The sequence below is a fragment of the Mobula birostris genome, chromosome 21, assembly GCF_030028105.1.
Source record: "Mobula birostris isolate sMobBir1 chromosome 21, sMobBir1.hap1, whole genome shotgun sequence".
In the NCBI taxonomy this organism is placed as follows: Eukaryota; Metazoa; Chordata; class Chondrichthyes; order Myliobatiformes; family Myliobatidae; genus Mobula; species Mobula birostris.
Window position 1 is genome coordinate 61,967,824 of NC_092390.1, and position 23,688 is coordinate 61,991,511.

A 23,688-nucleotide genomic window follows, 5' to 3' on the forward strand; every position below is an offset into this window, starting at 1 on the left:
TGCAGATTATTTTGTGTTCAATAAAAGTCAGGAAACAGACAAATTCATGAGTTCATATATAGTGTGTATTGGGTGATAATAATCATAAACAATAAAAGCAAAACATGAACAAGAAATGGCTGCCTACATCATACAGATAGATGTATTTGATTGCACAATGGATAACTGGCTCATGTATACCAAGCAAATTGAGCAGTATTTTGAAGTAAATGAAACAGGAAAGAGAAGTAAGTAAAATGTGGAAAAGCATAAAATTTGCTTATTAGTTTCACTGCTCCAACCAAACCAACCAAAATGAGTGTTGCTGATATTGTAAAAGTAATGAATTGAAACCATTGTTGATTATGTTTCCTAAGTGGAATCAAAAGCAAGGAAATCCATTTCCGCATACATGGCTGAATTTAAAAGTTGTTTGAGCATTGTCAGTTCAGTGATGTGCTTAATGATGCTCTTAGAGATTGTCTAGTTTGTGGAATCTTAAGAGACAAAAACATTCAAAAATGCTCCTAACTGAAGCAGAACTCACATTTAAAAGAGCAGTTGAAATTGCTGTAACAGTGGAAACAGCAGATAGAGACACAGTTGAGTTGCATCAGGAACGAAAGTGAGCAGGAACAAAGTTGCAATGTCCAAACAGAAACCGGCTTGGCCTACCAAATTGTGATATCATTGTGGCAGAGGCTCACATACTCCAGACCAATGTAGATGTAAAGGCAAAACTTGAAGAAAATGCAACAAGGTAGGATGCATACAAAGAGAATGTTGAACAGGCAAAAATAAATGGACTGCACAGGGAAGTGATAAAGATAAAAAGTCAAGTTGCAGTTTCAAAATGAGTACTAATCTGCATGAAAAATCCAATCGTGATGAGAATTATACTGGACTGGGTAGCCTTGACATTTACAATCTGAACATTAGCAATAGCAAAGCAACACGGCTAAGACCAGAATTGAATGGCAAATTAATTAAAATGGAATAGGATACTGGCTCGGCTTTTTCAATCATTCCACAAAATGAGTTTGAATGGTATTTCAAAGATACTGAAATGAAGCCTGTGGAAATCCAACTAAGAACTTACACTGGAGAAAAGATAACTTGTGTGGAAATGACATTCCTAACAGTGAAATGCAACAGCCAACAAGCCGCTTTGGGCTTCTATGTGGTAATAACAGGAGGGTCAGCATTGTGGGGTCATGAGTGGCTGACACATCTACAACTTGGTTGGAGATCCATCCACCATTTGCATGCCACATCCCCTGCAATAGAGTCAACTGAAAGCAAATTAAGAGAGATACTGGATGATACCACAGCAGTGATCAGGATGCATTGAAAAACAGGGAAAATATTGGTGAATAAAAATGCCGCACATAACTTTTGCAAAGCCATCCAGTCCCTTATAAGATCATAAGACCAGAAGACATGGGAGCAGAATTAGGCCAATTGGCCCATCAAATCTGCTGCACCTTTTAATCATGGCTGATCTATTTTTCCTTTCAGCCCCATTCTCCTCCCCATATCCCTTCATGCCCTGAAGATCAAGAATCTATCAAACTCAGCCTTAAATATACATAACGGCTTGGCTTCCACAGCTGCCTGTGACAATGAATTCCACAGATTCACCACTCTCTGGCTGAAGAAATTCCTCTTCATCGCCATTCCAAAAGGATGTGCCTCTATTCTGTGTCCACTGGTCATAGACTCTCCCACCACAGGAAACATCTTCTCCACATCCACTCTATCAAGGCCTTTCACCATCCAATAGAATTCAATGAGGTCACCCCTTATTCTTCCGTATTCCAATGAATACAGGCCCGGAACCTTCAAACACTCTTCATATAACAAATCATTTAATCCTGGATTAATTTTCGCAAACCTCCATTGAACCCTCTCTACATTAAGCACATCCTTTCTAAGATAAGGGGCCCAAAACTAATCACAATACTCTGAGCCCTCACCAGTACTTTATAAAATCCCAACATTACAGCCTTACTTTTATATTCTAGATCTATGGAAATGAATGCGGACATCACATTTGCCTTCCTAACCACAGACTCAACCTGCGTACTAACCTTCAAGGAATCCTGTACAAATACTCACAAATTCCTTTCTGCTTCAGTTTTTTAAAAAAAATTTTCTCTCCCTTTAGAAAATATTCAATCCTTTCATTTCTTCTACCAAAATGCATGAGCATACACTTCCGAACACTGTATTCCATCTGCCATTTCTTTGCTCATTCTCTGAATCTGTCTGAGTCCTTCTGTAGCCTCTCCACTTCCTCAAAACTACCTGTCCCTCCACCTATCCCCAGATCATCTGCAAACTTGGCAACAAAGCCATCAATTCCATCATCCAAATTATTAACACATACGTAAAAAGAATCTGTCCCAACACAGAACCCTGTGACCCTGTGGAACACTATTAGTCACTGCTGCCAACCAGAAAAGGCAACCTTTATTCCCACTCTTTACCACCTGCCAGTCAACCACTGCTTTATCCATGCTAGAATCTATCCTACAATACCACAGGCTTGTAGCTTGTTAAGCAGCCTTACATGTGGCACCTTGTCAAAGGCCTTTGAAAATCAAAATACACATCAACCGATTCTCCTTTGTCTATTCTGCTTGTTATTTCTTCGATGAAATCCAACAGAATTGTCAAGCAAGATTTTCCCCTGAGGAAAGTGTGCTGACTGCAGCCTATTTTATCATATGCCTGCAAGTACCCCGAAACCACATTCTTAGCAATCGACTCCAACCACTGTCAGACTAACTGGCCTATAATTTTCTATTTTCTGTCTCCTTCCCTTCTTGAACAGAGGAGTGACATTTGCAATTTTCCATTCTTCCAGAACCATTCCAGAATCTAGGGATTTTTGAAAGATCAATACAAATGCTTCCACAATCTCTTCAAGCACATTTTTCAGAATTCTGGGGTATACATCTGGTCCAAATAACTTCTCTATCTTCAGACTTTTCAGTTTTCCAAGAACCTTCTTCCTAGTTATGGTAACTGCTATTGTCTTCCACTGTGAAGAATGATGCAAAATATTTAGTCAGTTTGTCCACCATTTTATTGCCCCTATTACTACCTCTCCACTATCACTTTCCACTGGTCTGATATCCACTGCTGCCTCTCTTTTACACTTTATGTATCTGAAGAAACTTTGGTATCCCCTTTAGTATTATTGGCTAGCTTACCTTCCATAAGACCATAAGACATAGGAGGAGAAATAGGCCATTCAGCCCATTGAGTCTGTTCCACCATTCTATCATGACTGATCCCGGATCCCATTCAACCCCATACACCTGCATCTCGCCATATCCTTTGATGCCCTAACTGATTATGAAATGATCAACTTCTGCCTTAAATATACCATGGACTTGGCCTCCACATCCACCGCAGTCTGTGGAAAAGCATTCCACAAATTCACCATTCTCTGGCTAAAAAAAAATTCTCCTTATCTCTGTTCCAAATGGTCGCCCTCAATTTTGAGGCTGTGCCCTCTAGTTCTAGATATGCCCACCATAGGAAACCTCCTTTCCACATCCACCCTACCTAGTCCTTTCAACATTTGGTAGCCTTCAATGAGATCACCATGCATTCTTCTAAATTCCAGTGAGTACAAGCCCAAAGCTGCCAAACGTTCCTCATATCGTTAACCCTTCATTCCCAGAATCATCCTCACGAACCTCCTCTGGACTCTCTCCAATGACAACACATCCTTTCTCAGATATGGGGTCCAAAACTGTTGATAATAATCCAAGTGTGGTCTGGATAGTCTCTTATAAAGCCTCAGCATTATCTCTTTGTTTTTATATTCTATTCCCCTTGAGATAAATGCCAACATTGCATTTGCCTTCATGCCACAGGCTCAATCTGTAAGTTACCCTTCTAGGAGCTTTGCACAGGGATTCCTAAGTCTGATGTTTGAACCTTCTCCCCATTTAGATAAGGGTGTGCACTATTGTTCCTTCTACCAAAATGCATTATTATACATTTCCCCTCATTGTATTCCATCTGCCATTCTTCCAATTTGTCTAACTCCTGCTGCAATCGCATTACTTCCTCAGCATTGCCTACTCCTCCACCTATCTTTGTATCATCCATAAAATTTGCCACAAATCCATCAATTCCATTAACCAAATCATTGACAAATTATGTGAAAAGTAGCAGTCCCAACACTGAGGAACACCACTAGTCACTGGGAGCCAACTAGAAAGGACCATTTTTATTCCCACTTGTGGCTTCCTGCTTGTCAGCCATTCAGCTATCCATGCCAGTATCTTTCCTGAAACATCAACGGATTTTATCTTGTTAAGCAGCCTCATGTGTGGCACCTTATCAAATGCCTTCTGAAAATCCAAGTAAATGACATCCACTGCCTCTCCTTTGTCCACCCTGCTTCTTACTTCCTTGAAGAACTCCAACAGATTTGTCAGGCAAGATTTCCCTTTACAGAAAGCATGCTGACTTTGATGTATTTCATCATTAGTCTCCAAGTATCCTGAAACCGGAACCTTAGTGATAGACTCCAACACTTTCCCAACCACTGAGGTTAGGCTGATCTATAGTTTCCTTCCTTTTGCATTGCTTCCTTCTTAAAGAGTGGAGTGACATTTGCAATCTCCCAGTCCTCTGGGAGTATGCCAGAATCAAGTGATTCTTGAAAAATCATGACCAATGCATCCATTATCTCTTCAGCAACCTCTCTCAGGACTCTGGGATGTAATCTATCTGGTCCAGATGACTTATCTACCTTGTGACCTTTGAATTTGCTTAGCACTTTTTCCTTTGTAATTAGCAATGGCACACACTCCTGCTCCCTGACACTCACGGACCTCTGGCACACTGCTAATGTCCTCCACGGTGAAGACCAATGCAAAGTACCCGTTAAGCTCATCTGCCATTTCTTTGTCCCCCATTACCACCTCACTAGCATCATTTTCCAGTGGTCCAATATCAACTTTCACTTCCCTTTTACTCTTTATATAACTGAAAAACTTTTAGTATCCTGCAGTCCTTAATTTCCCTTGTCAGCCATGGTTGCTTATCCCTACTATTTGAGAACTTTTTCTTCTGTGGGATATATCTGTCCTGCACCTCATGAACTATTTCCAGAAACTTCACCCATCTTTGCTCTGCCGTCATCCTCACCAGTATCCTCCTTCAGTCCAACTGGGCAAGCTCCTCTCTCATATCTCTGCAATTCCCTTTATTTTATTGCCATACTGATACATTCTTTCGTATTCCATTTTTACCTTCTTATGACTTCTTAATTGCCTTCTGTTCGTATTTGAAAGCTTCCCGATCCTCTAATTCCCGACTAATTCTTGCTATATTATATGCCCTCTCTTTGGCTTTTATGTTGGCTCTGACTTCTCTTGTTAGCTGTGGTTGTGTCATCTTGCCTTTAGAATACATCTTCCACTTTGGGATGTATGTATCCTGTACTTTCTGAGTTGCTTCCAAAAATTCCAGCCATTGCTGCTCTGCCTCATCCCTGCCAGTGTTCTTTTCCAAACAATTCTGGCCAACTCCCCTCTCATGCATCTGTAATTCCCTCTACTCCACTGTAATATTGATGCATCTGACTTTAGCTTCTCCTTTTATACCACCTAAGATAAAGTAGCCAATGAGCTATATTGCATGGAGATGAAGGAATTCTTTCTAAGGTTGAGTGGAGCTAGTTGTTCCAGTAGCCAAGAATAATGGGTTTGTCAGGATCTGTATTGATTTTTAAAGTCACCATCAACCCTGTTTTGAAAATAGATCAATATCCTCTGCTCAGGATAGAGGATCTTTGCAAATCTTTCTGAAGGAAAAGACTTCAGCAAACTAGACTTAGCTAAGGCCTACCTACACAAGAAGATGGAAGAAGAGTCCAAAGTGTTAATGCTCACAAAGGGCATTATAGCTATAATAGTCTTATTTTTGGAGTAGCATCTGCAACTGCACTCTGGCAGAAATCTGTGGACCAGGTGCTGCAAGTCTGCCCAGGCACTCAGTGTTACTGGATGACAACATTGATACCAGTAAGGATGACAAGGAACATCACTAAAATTTCAAGAGAGTGTTAAAAAGATTCGAAGGTTATAGGCTGAGAGCATGACACAGCAAGTACGAATTCTTCAAATTAAGCATCACTTACTGCGGTCACACTATTGACACACAAGAATTAAACAAGTGTCCTGAGAAAATTCAAGGAGTGGTGGATGTCTCAAGACCAAAGCATGTGACACAGAGTGGTCCTTTTTAGGATTTGTCAATTACTATAACAGGTTCCTGCCAAGCCTAGGTACTGTACTCCACTCTTGAACTCATTAGGACAGATCAGGAAGAAATGGCAATGGACAATGTAATGTGAGCTGGCTTTCAAAAAGGTAAAGGAAATGCTGATGACAGAGACTGTACTCACACGTTATGATCCACATTGTCCGTGAAGCTTGGTTGGGACGCTTCATCCAATGGTATAGATGCCGTCATGTCACATGCTATGAGTAATGGAAGTGAAAGCCCCTTAGCCTTTGCATCACATTCCCTGAGTGTTGCAGAGACAAATTATGCACAGACTGAATAGGGCTTTGAGTCTGGTTTGGTGTGTAAAATATTTGAACCAGTACTTACATGGGAAAAAATTTACCCTCATTACTGTTCATCAACCACTAGAGTTTATTTTCAAAGCACAGAAGGGTGTTCTACCAACAGCAGCAACAGCATGAATACAGAGATGGGCTCTGTTTCTTGGAGGGCATAATTACCAGATCGATTTCAAGAAGAGAATTAATCATGGAATTGCTGATGGATTGTCCCGTCTACCTTTGCAAAAGATAATACCTAAAGAATATACAAAAGAGGACTCTTCTCTTGATGCATTCACCCGAATGTAAATCAAAAATTTCCTTTTTACTGCAGAGATGATCTAAAGGGAAAGCAGGAATGACCCATAACTCAGGTGTATGTGGCCACCCAAAATTGCTAGAACGTGCAGCAGAGGCTCCAGTTACCCCATTTTTATCAGTGCCAGGATGAACTTGCCCTTGACAGAGGTTGTTTAATGTGGGGATTGAGAGTTGTACCATTCTAGCTGAGAGCTAAAGTGTTGGAGGAGCTATAGCACATGCTGGTCAACTGGACATGGTCAAAATGAATGCTGGCTAGAAGCTTTGTCTGGGGTCCTGGGATAGATCAGCAGATTGAGCAGCTTGCCATGCACTGTTCGGGATGCCAACACATTCAGAAGAAAGATAGCCAGAGATGTCAGAACTACTTCCTGAGTCCCAGAGTCAACTCCTATAACCACCACGGAGGAGGCCCCAGAACCTGAGATTGTTTCACAGCCACAAGTCTCACCTGCCAGAAGCAGAGTCAGGAAAGAGGTAATTCCACAAGAATTGTGAATAGAACAATTTAAAATTTACAATGCTGAGGATATCTATATAGTTGTTGTGTTATATAGTATACTGTTTATGTGTGAAAAAAAAGGAAAAGAATATATACATATACACATACACATATATATTATTGTATACGAGTTGAGATGATTTCTGTAATGTGGTGGAGTTTATAGCTAAGCATGGAGGAGTGTTGTGTATTTAATATTTCAATAATATTAGTTCAATAATATTTGAGTAACATTGTAAATATATTGTTTGATGAAGCATTCTTTTTTATTTACATAATTCATTATGGGCTACATGTGAAAGCATGTGAGTGGCAGACGTCATCACGCCATCACGTCATATGCGCGCACCTTGCTAAAGTAAAAATAAAGTTAATCTATATGTATTCCAGACTCCCTTGTTTGTCTTTCAATTAGTTTTTTGTTTTGGAGGTACAAAAGATAACATACCGCACCCAAAAAAATGTGGTGTGCAGAAGAATTTCTTGCTTAAGCCTGTTATACACTGGGCATTGTACAAATGTACTTCATAGTGTCTAAAGTATAAAAAGATAACAAGCTTTATCTTGCACAGGAGAATTAAATCTTGAATTTCTCCAGTGCTCATCACCACATTTCTCTTCCTTATTTAGCTCAAGCAATGGCAAAGAACATTTAATGATTTCTTGCAAAAAACTATCAATGTTGAAATTTGAGATGCATAATTTTAAGTTGCCAATAAGCAGTTACTCCTTAGCTTTTCTGGTAAGAAGCCTATTTTTAACACTCAGTATCTCTTGTTGGAATTTCTTAATAATTTAAGTTGCCCAGGGACAGACTTTTCACTGGATTTGCACTGAATTCCCAGCATCAACCTACCATGGGCGTGTTTGAGGTATAGGGGGAGGGGATAGATTTAAAGTCAAATCGAAATAGGGAATTGCTCTGCAGAAACTCCAGTGCTATGGGGCACCTGGAATGCAGTCTATCCTTTGTGTTTGGGTACATGTTTGGGAATTTAAATGCCTCTCAAGGAAAATGTGATGAATTGTTGAGGAGCTCTGAAGGCTGGCAACAGCAACTTCTATTGCACCCCTCAGACATGCTTCATGTTGCAGACAGAGCTGTGTGCTCATCGTGTTCATCCTAAGTACAAAAGTAGGAGTCAGCTGCAAGGGTAGCCCACTTACAATTTTAAACCTGTTCTCTTAGTTAAGACAAGATTTAATTACAATTTATCAAATTAGTTTAAACCCTCCCCAACAGTTCCAGCAAACCTGCCTGCAAGGATATTGGTTCCCTTCGAGTTCAAGTGTAACCCATCCCTTTTGTACAGGTCATATCCTCCCTAGAAGTGATCCCAATGATCCAGAAATCTGAAACCCTGCCCCCTGCATGATTTCCCCAGCTATACATTCACCTTCCAAATCATCCTATTCTTACCCTCATTGTAACATGGCACATGCAGCAATCCAGAGATTACTACCCTGGCAGTTCTGTTTTACAGCTTTTTACACAGTTCCCTAAATTCTCTCTTCAGGACCTCTCTGCTTTTCCTACCTATGTCATTGGTGCCAATATGTACCAATACTTCTGGCTGCTCATCCTCCCCCATTAAATTGCTGTGGACCCGACCTGAGACATCCCCGACCCTGGCACTTGTGAGGCATGGCATCCAATGTCTCTATTGCACCCACAGTATCTTGTGTCTACTACTCTAACTATCTCGCTTTCCACTCATTGGACCCTGGTTCCTGTGAGCCCTTTTGATTTACCGCAGTTCCAAACTTCAGTGGAAAATGGATTATGATACTGTGTAAAATTTAAGAGAATGAATTAAAAGTATGAATAATGTAATTTGGAGCTCTTGCTGCTGTGCCAGATTATCAGCATATTAGCTTTTGTAACACAGTTCCCTCTGCATCTGAGAGAGTCTCTCACATTTTGATAATATTCAGTTCTATTCTCTTCTCAAATTGACAGCTCCAAATGATCCCACATGATACTGTACTCAAATTGTCAGATCTTTGTTCACTCATTTAAATTATTTTTATCTTTTTACAGGATCCTTCCACCCTCTTCACAACTTACTTTCACACCTAACTTTGACTTACAGGCAAATTTACAATCCTTCCTTTAGTGTCTTCATCTGAGTCATTGAGTTAAGATTCTAAAACATCATGGCCCCAACACTGATCCTTTTTGACAACACCTGTTACATCTTGCCAACCAGAAAAAGATCTGTTTATGCCTACTGTTTGTTTTCTGTTAGCCAGCCAATCTTCAATCTACTCCAGTGTGTTATCCCCTACAGCATAGCTTTCATTTTGCACAATAGTCTTTGATGAGGCACCTAAGCAGTTGACGAATCGGGCCGAGGCCCTTCATCATGAAACGTTGACTGTATATTCATTTCCATGGATACTGCCTGACTTGCTGAGTTCCTCCAGCATTTTGTCTGCGTTGCTCTGGATTTCCAGCATCTGCAGAATCTCATGTGTTTCTGGAAATCTAAAATTTGTACATGAGCACCATTATAACATTAGTGGGGAAGCAGTCCTGATCCAATCATGGGGCCAGGAGAAATACCATCTTTGTGGTTCAAAACGTATACACTTGTAGACATCTTTGACAGTATTCCTTTATATGATTTGGCATCAGCTCTCCTCTGGCATCACTTCTGTGAGACACTTCAGGATATTTATGCTGTATTAAAACTGTTGCCGTTCTGCATGTGCTTATAGTGCTCAGGGTGGGAACTCTTGGATGACATATGTGGCTGGATGAAGATTATTATATTTTAATACAGGTTAATGTTTTGTACATACAGGGGAATGGGTAAAGACAAAAAGATTGAGAAAATGGCTGCAGATACAAATGTTCAAGTGTAACACCAAGACTCACATGTGTCCATCCAAAGTCAGAAAATCTGAACGCCTGCTAGAGCATAGAACTATGAGACCATAAGACAAAGGAGCAGAATTAGACCATTCAGTTCATTGAGTCTTCCCCACCACTTGATCACATACTTTTTCAATTAAAACACTGATTCTGTGTCAACAATAAAGAAAGAGTAGACCTGGGAATCTAAGATTTACTTTTCTCTGCACTCAGTGCCAGCAATAAGTAGCCTCGCAACAGGACTATTATATGAGGGCTGATTGATAAGTTTGTGGCCTATTAGTTTTCAACGTAGTTCCCTCCTGCATTTATACACTTAGTCCAGCGGTCAAGGAGCATACGGATCTTGGACCTCCAGAAAGTGTCCACAGATGGGTGATTGATAAGTTCATGGCCTAGTGTAGAAGGAGATGAGTTATACAGCTGTTATTACATGCACATGCAGTTCAATTCTTTGAATGATTATGCAGAAAGTTTGAAGTTAATAACTCATATTCTACCTTGGGCCACAAACTTATCAATCACCCCTGATGTGTTATTAACTGATGACTGGTCCTGACGAAGGGTTCCGGCCTGAAACATTGACTGATCGTTTCCACAGATGCTTCCTGACCTGCTGAGTTCCTCCAGCATGTTGTGAGTGTTGCTTTGACCCCAGAACCTGCAGAGTATTTTGTGTTAACCCGCTGCTGTACTGTGATGATTTCAATTCCCATATAATTTGTACCTGAGGCTACTCTACACTGCAGTGCCTTCGACATGTGCAGATAAGACCACTGTAGTGTTTTGCTTGGAAATCAGTGTCACATCTGCTTTGCAGAAAGTCTACAGTGGGTGCAACTAAGATCTGAAAACCGGTTGGATCACATTGTCTTCAAAAATGTTATTGAATACATTGTACTCACAAACTGACTGATGAAGCAGGCTTAGTTAACTTCTTGTGAAATTATGCCAGGAAAGTAATCCTCAACAGAAAAATAATTATCTTCAAACCGAGGAAGTTACACCAACACTTCTGTCATTTGAGGTTTGGAGTTGCATACCAGTCTCTTCTCAATAAAAATGCTCTTTCACAGATAGCACAAGATATGAACGACACTTATCAAGTTTTAACAGAGCCTTATGGCATGGAAAGAGCCTATCTGAACTATTCCCATTGTTTTGTATTTCCATCAACTCAGCTCCCTGCCTCCAGTTCTCCTACAGACACATACTTCTGGAGCAATTTACAGTGACAAATGAATCTACTGGCCAACAAATTTTTGGCACAAAGGAGGATGGTGGAGCACCCTGGTGGGAAATACATGCAAACACGGGGCTGTTCCAACAGTACCTAAGGTTAGGGCTGAACTCAAGCCTCTGAAGTTGTGATGCAATGGGCCTGTCCGCTGTGTCACTCAAACAGTAATCGGGATACTGCAGCACATCCATACAGTGTATTAGAATTAAATCCATTTCATAGGAGTGAACTCTGCCATGGATGGTCCCCAGCCCAGCTGCGAAAGAAGGGTTGGGCATGGGGCTAGCAACCCCATCTCATTAAAAACCCAGAGCTACAGAAATGCCAACAGAACCTCCAAAGACCTCATCCCTGGGAGAGGAAGAATCTTCACCTAGACGTTTGAAGTTCTGCGGTAAAAACAGAAGCCACAGGGCCGATCGATCTTCTGTCGGGCCAGGAGAGAGGACTCTGGTGAGATGCTGTTGATGGCCTATGCCCCAGCGGGGTGATGGGCTTAAGAAGAAGAATAGGAAGAGTGGAGTAGGCCACTGCAATTCACTAGAAAGATGTAAGGCCAATTCTGCTGACATTTCACCCTCACAAAGTGTGAACTTCTTCCACTGACAAGCAAAATCACTTACTGTCTAGAAATTGTTCTACATGTACAGCCAGACAACAAAGTCATTAATTGTAATTTAGATCTAGCTAACAACCATTTCTAGGTGAAATAGCAGCTGTCAGGAAACTGGCTTAGGCACATTCATGGCGACTTGCCTAAGCAACTTTGACATTCCTCTGGTGTCAAGCATGCGCCTTATGAAATCACCAACCATGCAATTAATGCATTTGCTCTTGCTAACATACCTTCAAGATTTTGGAAGTAGCCTGTGATCTTCATGGAACAGTCACGGGACAAACAGCATTTCTTTGCATGACTTTGTTTTATCCTGTCTGTGTAAGAGGATATTTTTTCTGACGATGAAAGATGGTGTTGTGCAGCACTGGGCCTTTCTACAGGCTGCTCAAATGCCTCCCAAAGTTCAGAGTATGTTGTTGATGCACTGAGTTAATAGGTGTCGGGTGCTGCTTCTGCCTGCAGCACTCCATTAACCACCCTCTCCGATGAAGAACAACAGAGTCTGTAACTATGTCAACAGCTACTGGATTAGTATCACTTATCTGTGTACTATTAAAAGCATGCAATTGGCAGCAAATGAAAAGTGTTATTGACTTAACAATGCTTTATGACTATTGCAATTCAATGATACATTAATGTATTAACAATCCAGAAACAGCCTCTTCACAAAACCTTTCCAATCATGGCCTCTCATCTGTATCCCCTTGGGCAGAACCAAAGAGAGACTATTTCTGGACAAGCCCCTGCTCTTGCTCCACATTTCCAATGCTTGGTGCTGAGTTAGAGCCCATGGGTGCATAATGTGCCTCTCTGCAACCTGTGTCTCTATGCCAATCTCTTCATCTGTCACAGTCTCTGCTGATACCTTGCAAAAATGAACCAGAAATGCTTGCTTTCATAAGCTATAGCCAAAATGCATTTATGTTAACTAGCAAAACAGAGAGTAATGAGGGCTCGACGTTCAAATGAAATAGTGTGGACCAATCACAGTGAAATATCTATTCCACCGGACAACAAGGAGTTTGCTTCATGAAAACTTCTGGTGCATTTTATGGATTTTGGGCTGCTGATCATGAAATTTCCCTATCTTGCACCATTTTTTTTGAAATCACCTATATGTGTTATTTCAATTCTTAGTGAGCTTACCTGCCTGACAGCAGACATTATTTACACAGTTTGGGGCTCAATACATTCTCTGTTCATCAACTACTCCACATGAATGATGCACTAAATGCAAGGGTACCCCTCCATGAGTGGCAGCTTTCTTCCATTTAGATTATGAGAACACTCAGTCCTCTCTTATTGTCATTTAGAAATGCATACATGCATTAAGAAATGATACAATGTTTCTCCGGAGTGATATCACAGAAAACAGGACAGACCAAAGACTAACACTGACAGAACCACTAATTATAACATATAGTTACAGCAGTGCAAAGCAATACCATAATTTGATGAAGATCAAACCATGGGCACGGTAAAAAGAAGGCTCAAAGTCCCCGAGTCGATCAACTCCTGAGTCCCCAATAGCAGGCAGCAAAAGGGAGAAACTCCCTGCCATAAACCTCCAGGCACCGTCAACTTGCCGATGCCTTGGAAGCAGCCGACCACAGCTGACACTGAGTGCGTCCGTCCAAAAGCTTTGAGCCTCCGACCAGCCCCTCCGATACAGCCTCCCAAGCGCCATCCTCTGCCGAGCGCCTTTGACCTCGCCCCGGCCGCTGAAACAAGCAAAGCCGAGGATTCGGGGCCTTCTACTCTGGAGATTCCGGTTACCACTCAGTAGCAGTGGCAGCGAAGTGGGCATTTCAGAAGTTTTCCAGATGTTCCTCCGTACTCTCACGTCTGTCTCCATCAAATCAGAATTGTGCACGGTCCCCTACTTGACAGATTACAGATATCATTCACCGGAGAGGCCGTGCGCGCTGCTGTCACGCCGCCATCTTCTCCTCCCAACCTGGTGATCTTAGCCTGAATAAAATGTTTTGCATAAACATGACTTTGGTGGTGACTCTGTATGGAGTAGAATATCAGTGGTAGGCTTAGAGAAAGGGTTTGTGTAGATCAGGCTGACGTGTGGCGGGGGGGTGGTGATGGACTAACTATATAATTGTAGTTAGGTTTGTGAGAGAGAGAGCCTGCATGTACAAGAGATTGAATAATTGGGAGCATATGAAAGCAATTATTTATGTTTGTAAACTCCAATATAACACTTAACAAAGGTAAAATTGAACAGCCAGGTTCGGAAATTGTACCATCTCGGATTGCAAGGCCCTGCAGCGGATAGTGAGGTCAGCTGAGAAGATCATCAGGGTCTCTCTTCCCGCCATTACAGACATTTACACCACACGCTACATCCGTAAAGCGAACAGCATTGTGAAGGACCCCACGCACCCCTCATATAAACTCTTCTCCCTCCTGCCATCTGGAAAAAGGCACCGAAGCATTCAGGCTCTCATGACCAGGATATGTAACAGTTTCTTCCCCCAAGCCATCAGACTCCTCAATACCCAGAGCCTGGACTGACACCAACTGACTGCCCTCTACTGTGCCTATTGTCTTGTTTATTAATTATTATTATTTATTGTAGTGCCTGCACTGTTTTTGTGCACTTTATACAGTCCTGGATAGGTCTGTAGTCTAGTGTAGTTTTTGTGTTTTTTCTTACGTAGTTCAGTGTAGTTTTTGTATTGTTTCAGGTAGCACCATGATCCTGGAAAACGTTGTCTCATTTTTACTATGTTCTGTACCAGCAGTTATGGTTGAAGTGACCATAAAAAGTGACTTGACTTGACTTGACTAATTGTTGCTTCCTTGTTCTTAAGCAATCCCTCAGGAGCACTTGCTTTTCTGACCCAGCTTTATAGGTTCAGAACACGAGGAAATCTGCAGATGCTGGAAATTCAAGCAACACACATAAAAGTTGCTGGTGAACGCAGCAGGCCAGGCAGCATCTCTAGGAAGAGGTACAGTTGACGTCTTGGCCCAAAACGTCGACTGAACCTCTTCCTAGAGATGCTGCCGGGCCTGCTGCGTTCACCAGCAACTTTGATGTGTGTTTATAGATTCAGAGATAGCTAAGTGTCGACTCTTTTGCAGATGGGGCAAGAGGTGCAACAGCACAGGGGAATGAGCAGTTTGGAGGTGGTGCTCTCCTTCTACAATTTACAGATGCTCAGTGTGCTCCTCCAAGGCATGGCCTTGACGCTCTCATCCAGAATGATCCTCTACTTTGAGAATCATGGGCCAGTACTTCCTCAAAATCAGCAGAAGGCAGCATTTCTTCGAGGACACTTGGAGTGCTTCCTTAAAATCCTTTTCTCTTTCCTCTTCATCATCTCTTCCCATAACCGAGGGCGAAGCAGTATCTCTATTTTGAGAATATGGTGATAGGCAGCCACTAGAGATATCGGCCTGGCAGGGGAAGCTAACATTAATTCACACCTAAGTTCCAGTGAACTTGTAAGATTGACTGATTATCGCTTTGGTGATATTTTCAATTGCATTGAAATGCCTGCTGCAGGTTGTCCATGTCTCGGAAGCATATAGGAAATGTACTGACATACTAACCTTACTTGGACTGCTAAGAAGCACTGAGAGACTGGTGAAGGTTAGCGGATACGTGTTCGACATGACGGGTGAAGAGTACACTACTTGATCTGCAGTCTAAGGGTGAATAAGGACTTCAGTCAATGTATACTGGTTAATGCATTCGTAAAGAACATACTTATAATCTTCCCAACACATTGAAACCAGATCAATTTTTTCCTCACTGAAAAGAGATTAAATGAGAGAGCTCAGTATGTTGTTACAAACCCCAATGGGAACAAATTATCAACAAATAGTTTATAACTTTATTCCTTAGTGGGACACGGAATGCAGTTGCTGGAGTTTTATGCCATCTGTGTTATTGCAATATATAATTGAGGACACTGAGAATTATAATAAAGTCCATGGAGTAAATCGGAATTATGTAACAGAAGCCATGCTTTATGGAATATATAAAATTTTTAGCTTTTCCCGCAGACTGTAGTTCACATTCCTCTATGTCTGATACAAAGCCCGGGATAATTTGTTTCGGTTATCAGCTATTCTACTGGAACTACAACAAGAAACAGGCTTCTATTATTCAGCTCTAGCTGTCAGGCTTTCCCAGTTCCTCAATACCCTGGTGGAAATTCTGCAACCAAAGCCTGGTGAGTTCAGCAGCTGTAAAGTTTGCTCCGTGCTTTCATTAATCACTCCTCTGCCAACTGGTATCTTACCTGCAGATGTAATTTGTCTTGCACATAGTGGCCAAAGACAGGCAATTTGGCTTTTCTTTGTCCTGGTAGGAACAAATAGGCACGATCGTCTGCCGCCTCCGTTCCGTGCATGCTGTATCCCTGCAAGAGCAGAACAGCATTCCGTAGGTGTACTTTGCAGGGACACGATCAAAAAACTGTCGGAGGGCTCTGTGGCATTTCCTCCGGTTGCAGATCTCTGACGCAGAGACACGGGCGGTGCAGGGCGAGATGTACATTGATCGGAATTTTTTGCAGTTGTCGTTTAAGTTGCAGGCTTTGGCAGCATCCAAACAGCTGTTCCCCTTTGAGCCTATCGGTTCTGCACCTAGTGCAACAAAAAAAAGTTATGACATACTTGTTTATTCTATTTTATTTATTTATTCAGAGATACAGCACGGAACAAGCTCTTCCAGCTCAACGAGTTCTACCACCCAGCAATCCACCTATTAATCCCAGCCTAATCATGGGACAATTAACCTACTAACTGCTCCATCTTTGGACTGTGGGAGGAAACCAGAGCACTCAGGGAGAACATACAAAGAAAAATACAAATTTCATGACATATGTGAGTGATGATAAACCTGATTCTGATATGGGTCTCTGCTGTGGACTGAGAGTGGGAAGGGAGCAGGGAGAGAGGGGAATCAGGATTGGGAAAAGAGGAAGGAAGAGTGGAGAGAGCAGGAAGACCAGAGAGACATTCTGTAATGATCAATAAATCAATAATTTGGAATCAAATGACCTTGCCTGCTGACTCAGGGCAGGATCTGCATCCACACCACACCACATCCCATCCCTGGCACTCCTCTGCCACCCGTCCCACATCCCTCCCACAGGGCTCCACCCTTTGTCATTCCCAATATGCTTTGCTCCTACCAGATTTACAAATTCGCTCCCTGCTCCACATTGACAAATACGCATGTGCCTAAAATTTTTGTATAGTACTGTGTAATATATATATTTCCTTATTATATATGTATATTTATATTTTAGTAATATATAATATGTATATAATAAATATGTAATATATATGTATTCCTTTCCATTGATACTGCCTGACTGACTGAGTTCCTCCAGCATTTTGTGTTTGGTGCTCTGGATTTCCAGCACCTGCAGAATGTCTTTTGTTATTTTCTAAATAAAATATTAACTGTAGAGAACTTGCATACTAGTGGCTACTTAATTAGGTACATGTGTACACTTGCTTAGTAAAGCAAATATCTAATCTGCCAATCAAGTGACAGCATCTCAATGCATAAAGGTATACAGACATGGTCAAGAGGTTCAGTTGCTCAGACCAAATATCAGAATAGGGAGGAAATCTGATCTGAGTTACTTTGACTGTGGAATGATTGGTGGTTGTAGACGGGGGTAACTTGAGTATCCCAGAAGATGCAGATCTACTGAGATTTTCATGCACAACAGTCTCTAGAGTTTACAAAGAATGGTGCAAAAAACAAAAAAAAACATCCGATGAGTGGTAGTTCTGTAGCAAAGTGACTTGTTAATGAGGGAGGTCAGAGGAGATTGACCAGTCTGGTTCAAGCTGACACAAAGGTGACAATACTCAAATAGCTACGTGATACAACAGTGGTGTACAGAAGAGCATTCTCTGACGTGGATGGGCTACTGCAGCACAAGGCCATGAACTTACCTCAGTTGCCACTTTATAGGTACAAGAGGTTATTTTGTTATATGTTGCAATTTTCTCTGTATTTGATACCATTCCATTATCGATAACATGTTAATTTTCTAAAGATGTGAATGAAGTTGGTTTTTATGCTGTTGCAGATAACTTGTGTTGTTAGCAATGACCACAAAGATGACCATCAGACACTGAGCTCTGTGATGAGTGGAACTGTTTTGCACTATAGATGCTTTCAGTATTACAATATTCTTTTGCTGTCATAAAGGGGCATCGTTGAGAGGACCCAAATGCAAGACACAGACACTGAAGTACTAGGAACAGGACCTGACTAGAGAGCTGGGATAAGAACACAGACTTGGGCTAGGACATTGGCTAGGCAAGCGGGACCAGGACAAGGAACTGGGAACTAGGAGCCTGGGCTTGGACTCCGAGCTGGAGACTAGACAAGGACCCAGAACCTGGATCTTGACTCGGGCTCAGACCCTGGAGCTTAGGCGAGGACATGACATGGCTACAGGACTGGACATGGCTTGGGTTCTTCGAGGCAAGGACATGACGAGGCTTGGGTTCTTCGAGGCGAGGACATGACGAGGCTTGGGTTCTTCGAGGTGAGGACATGACGAGGCTTGGGTTCGGACTCCGAGCCAGAGGCCGGACAAGGACTCTTGACTCGGGCTCGGACTCCGGAACTAGGCGAAGACATGATGTGGTCTAGGGAGACAGGGCTAGGCGAGGCTACAGGACAGAACAAGAGACTCCTGGGCAAGACGAGGGAACTCCAGTACAGGAGGAGGGAACTCCAGCACAGGACAAAGCACATGGACATGACGAGAACACAAAGCCTTGACTTGGTACTCAGGAACAGCCGAGCCTTGGACTTTAGATGACAGGAACCTTGGAATCTTGGACTTGGGATGACCGGAACGCAGAACGCAGAGCCTTGTTCCTGGGGAGGACAGGAACACATAGCCTTGGTCTAGAGCATGGGAACATGGAGCCTTGGACTTGAGAGACAGGAACACAGGAATATGCAACACAGAGACGGGACCCCTCCTTGGGAAGAGGACCTAGGGCTGGGACTCATACATGGAACACAAAGCCAGGACCCCTCCTTGGAAATGGGACTTGGGGCTGGGGCTCTACACAGAATGCTGAATATGACGAGACAGTTCCCAACACTAGGTAGCGGCTAGGCGTGGACACAGATGTGGTTCGCAACACTAGGTAGCGGCAAACGGCTGGACCTACCTAGTGAAGGCATGGACACAGAGACAGTTCCAACTCAATGATAGACAGTTCCTTATCTTGACAGCGAGGCTCTGGTCTCACTCTGGTGGTAGAACATGACAAGATTGCAGGCAAGGCTCCAGAAGGAGGGGGAAGGGAAGGGAACAGTCCAGCTTCAGGGTAACAGCAAAGATGGCCTGGCTTACCCAATGGAGGCAGGGACAGGAAGGGACAGATCCAACCACAGGGTAATGGCAAAGACGGCCTGACTTACCCCATGGAGGCGAGGACGGGATACTGACGAGACTAACCAGCAACCACACTCGATCCCAGGGCCACTTATATTCCCAGCTCCAAGACGAGTATCAGGTGCCTATGATTAAGCCCAAATGAAACAAGGGACAGCTGGATGACCCGGAGTACGGAATCCATGAACCAGACCGTGAACCGGAACATGGATTTCATGGAGGGAACATGACATTTGCTCCTTGTCCTTGCTACTGGCTTGATTGAATCCATCCACTCATGTATGCTTTGTGAAGGAAAAACTTTTGGAAATACAGGGAACGATGGGAGCAGACCAAGCTGAGTACCTCACCCTCTTCTTTTTAAGCCCACCACCCCTACAGGGGCATAGGCTAATGACAGCAACTCTCCAGAATCAATCTGTTTTTTGCCAGTCTTTCAAGTTTTCCCAGGTGTAGCCCGTCTTCTTGGTTTATCCTTTCTCTCTCAGGGAGGAGAAATTTAGAGCTTCTGATGGCGTTTCTGTAGCACTGAGTTTTTTTTACAACCTAACCCTCCTCATTCCGCAGCAAGGCTTGAGACAGTCCATGGTGAATTGAGAGGCTCACATTGTACTGAAAAGTTCATGATGCCAGAAGATACTGTATATCATCGATAAAGCATAAGACAAAACATGTACAGCACCAGGTATGCTCTACACCAGGGGTTCCCAACCACTTTTTATGCCACAGACCCATACCATTAACTGAAGGGTCTGTGGAACCCTGCCGCACGCTTGAGACACCTAGATTCCAAGACTATGTTTAAACAGTCATTGCAATGTGCTGATTACCAATGGTTTCCATTCAGGTTAATACTTATAATTGAATGTCATCATTCAAAAACAATGAGGTAAAGTGCAGCTTCACTACACTCCCATGATTCCGATTGGTTTTGTGAATCCATGTTTTTGGCACAGACCTTCGCTTGGATTAAGTCACTGGCCAGCAGAGAGGGATATTTTAAAGGACTGCAGAATTTTTTCATTCATTAGAACTAATGTATCAGCATGAATTCGTCAATCTGATGGCCTGGTGGAAGAAGCTGTTCCGGAGCCCGTTGGTCCTGGCTTTTATGCTGCAGTACCGTTTCCCACATGGTAGCAGCTGGAACAGTTTGTGGTTGGAGTAACTTGGGTCCCCAATGATCCTTTGGGCCCTTTTTACACATCTGTCTTTGTAAACGTCCTGAATAGTGGGAAGTTCACATCTACAGAGGTGCTGGGCTGTCCGCATTACATTCTGCAGGGTCCTGCGATTGAAGGAAATACAGTTCCCATACCAGGCAGTGATGGAGCCAGACAGGATGCTTTTAATTGTGCCCCTGTAGAAAGTGATGAGGGATTTATACTGCCTGTTCAAAATTCCCCAAGTTCACTGGAAGGACAAGTGAACACACAACAGTATCTTCTCCCAAGTCAACATTCCCAACTTTGAAATCCCAGTTACAGTGACAGAACTGGGTAGGCCACATTGTTGAAGCTGACACAAGACTGCGGAAATGCATGTTGTTTAGAGCCTGATTTCCAGGAGTGCACAGGGGGGAAACATCAAGGAGGTGCTCAAACCTTCTTTGAAAGAAATACAACATTTCGACTGCCTCTTGGGAAATTCCTGGCTTAGGGCCATTTACAGTACAGAAGGAACATTTGTAATCAAATGCATCAGAACATTTTGGATTTTCAGAAGGACGTTGACAAGATGCTGCAAATAGATTACAGCCCTTGGTATTGCAGGAAATATACTCATATGGATAGCAGATTGGCTGACTGGCCAAAGGCAAAGAAGGGAATAAAGACAAACTATTGTGGTTGGTTGCCAGTGACAAGTAGTGTCCCACAGGGGTCTGTGTTAGGTGGAGGGGCAGGTAGTATTGAGGAAGCAGGTAGCCTGCAGATGGACTGTATAAATGGTGGATAGAACACATCTAACAAACAACTTGACAGCCAGTTGCTGCCCCATCAATGGAAGGGTCTACAGTTCCATATTGGACTCATCAGTCATCTCAGCATCCACAGAAACAAGATGAAAGAAGGCCACCTTTGATTCTGGGAATCTGCCCAAGAAGAAACCCTGTGCATGTGATGAGCTGAAACATGCACGTTCCCATAAAATTGAAGGATAGTTGGAGGATTCTGATTTATATATCATGGCAGCCTATTACAGATTTGCATGCAGAGGCTCATCTGAAATTTACATTGGTTATGCCGGGGTATTGATTAGGTGGTGGAAGTGTATCACACACACCACCCCACCATACTCCCAATTTTTTCATTACTGATTGTTCTATTCTCAGATGAAAAATCTAGAGACAGCATTTGAAAATTGTTGCATCTATGTGACCAATTCAATACAAAAAATTAGTAGCTTTTTAGGTTTTTCACTGCTGCATTTTCCTTACATACTGATATGGGGCACACTTTAAAGGTTACTTTTTAACTATGAAATAGAATTAAATTTTCAATGTTTACAGATCAGCAAAACATTCATGGTGTGTAAAAGTGAATTTGAGGATGGAAAATTATGGGAATTTTATACCATGCATGAAGTTTTCACATTAGTCGGAATGCAGAGCTGTCTACTGGCTGGTTTTCATGGGGAAATTAAAGTGTTTGTCCTGTCAAATAATGTTTGTTTCACCTTCTTGAAGCTTTGGAATTTCTGATTGTGAGATTTGACAGCTACCCGCTTTTGTTTGGAAAGAAGCAAATAATGCATTAAAACTTCAAAACAACGGCCACTTGACAGCCTCATCCCTGACCTGGGACTAGTCTAATAGTCTGGCAGTAGACTATGTATTGCTATCAATGTTTCATGAACAATAGCCTCTTTAGCTTAATCATCCCTGACAAGCCAAGGGATGCACATATTTTTGTCACTACCTACAAATAATTGGGTGAAGGCAGGCATAATATGAGTCTCTAAGTTCATTATACTTGCTCTTCCTCTTAGCTTTGATAGTGTAACGGTTAGCATGACACTACTACAGCTCGGAGTGTCAAAGTTCAGAGTTCAATCTTGGCATCCTTTGTAAGCTATTTGTACATCATGCTGAACCTTTCTATGCTGAACCCCTAAATAAATATGATGTGAGTTTGTAAGTTCATTATGGCATTCCCAAAATGCCATTGTTAGTGGGGCGGTAAAACATAACTCCAATCATTGCAGTGTTTTCTCTGGGTTGCTCATTGATTTTAATTTTATCAGAGATTGATGAACCATTGCCTTGATTTCACCTTGTCTCACCTCTGGAGTTCAGATCCTGCGTCTATGAGTGGATCAATGCTGTGATGAGAAGTCGAGCCAACTGGGGCTGGCCAAACTTAAACTTGGCATTGGCTGGAATGTTGTTGATACGTTAATACCGTTTGATAAGTCTGCTTTTGACACCTTACATCACATCACTGATAATTAGAATGGATTGATAGGCAATGATTGGCCAGATTGGATCTGACCTGGTTTTTATGCATGGGACGTATCCTGGCAATTTTCCCCCATTGTCTGGTAAATGCTGAACTGGATGGAAAAACTAAACAAGAAGCATGACAGATTATGCAGTGCAGGTCTTCAGGATTACTGTGGGGTGAATCAAATTGACTGAAAACTAGCTTCTGTGATGTGGGGATCTCAGGAGGAGGTCGAGATGGATTGTTCATTTGGCACATATTCCTGGACATATTTCGGAATACCTGTCATTCAGGATGAGGATTTCCTTGGAGCCAATTCCTCCCATTAGCTGCTTAATAGTACAGTACCATTCACAACCAAACATAGCAAGGGAGACAGAGCTTTGATTCAATCTGCTGAGTGTGGAATATCTCTGCTCTGTCTCCTGCGTACTGCTCGTATTGTTTAATATGCTGGTACTCCTGTGCAGAAGCTTCACCACACTGGCATCTCATTTTTAAATGTGCCTGTCACAGAGTGAACTTCCACACCCCTCACAGGCCTTCTTGACTTCATTGTAATGGTAAAGATCTTGCTTTAAATTATAAAAATTACTTTTTTGTCTATTTATAAGTTCTGTCGGTGGTGAACTCACAATCCTGAATAACAGCACCTGTTCAGTTCACCTGACACTTTATCTCTCTGTTCCATTCTACTC

At 42.3% G+C, this 23,688-nt stretch overlaps 1 protein-coding gene across 1 annotated transcript in view; it reads right to left on the reverse strand.

Moving 5' to 3' along the window:
* Positions 1-23,688, reverse strand: part of gfra1b (gdnf family receptor alpha 1b) — a 283,307-nt gene that overhangs the window by 56,715 nt on the left and 202,904 nt on the right. Inside the window, exon 4 of the mRNA XM_072239804.1 lies at positions 16,404-16,749. Within this exon, the coding sequence (XP_072095905.1) occupies positions 16,404-16,749 (346 nt within the window). The remainder of the gene's footprint in view (positions 1-16,403; positions 16,750-23,688) is intronic.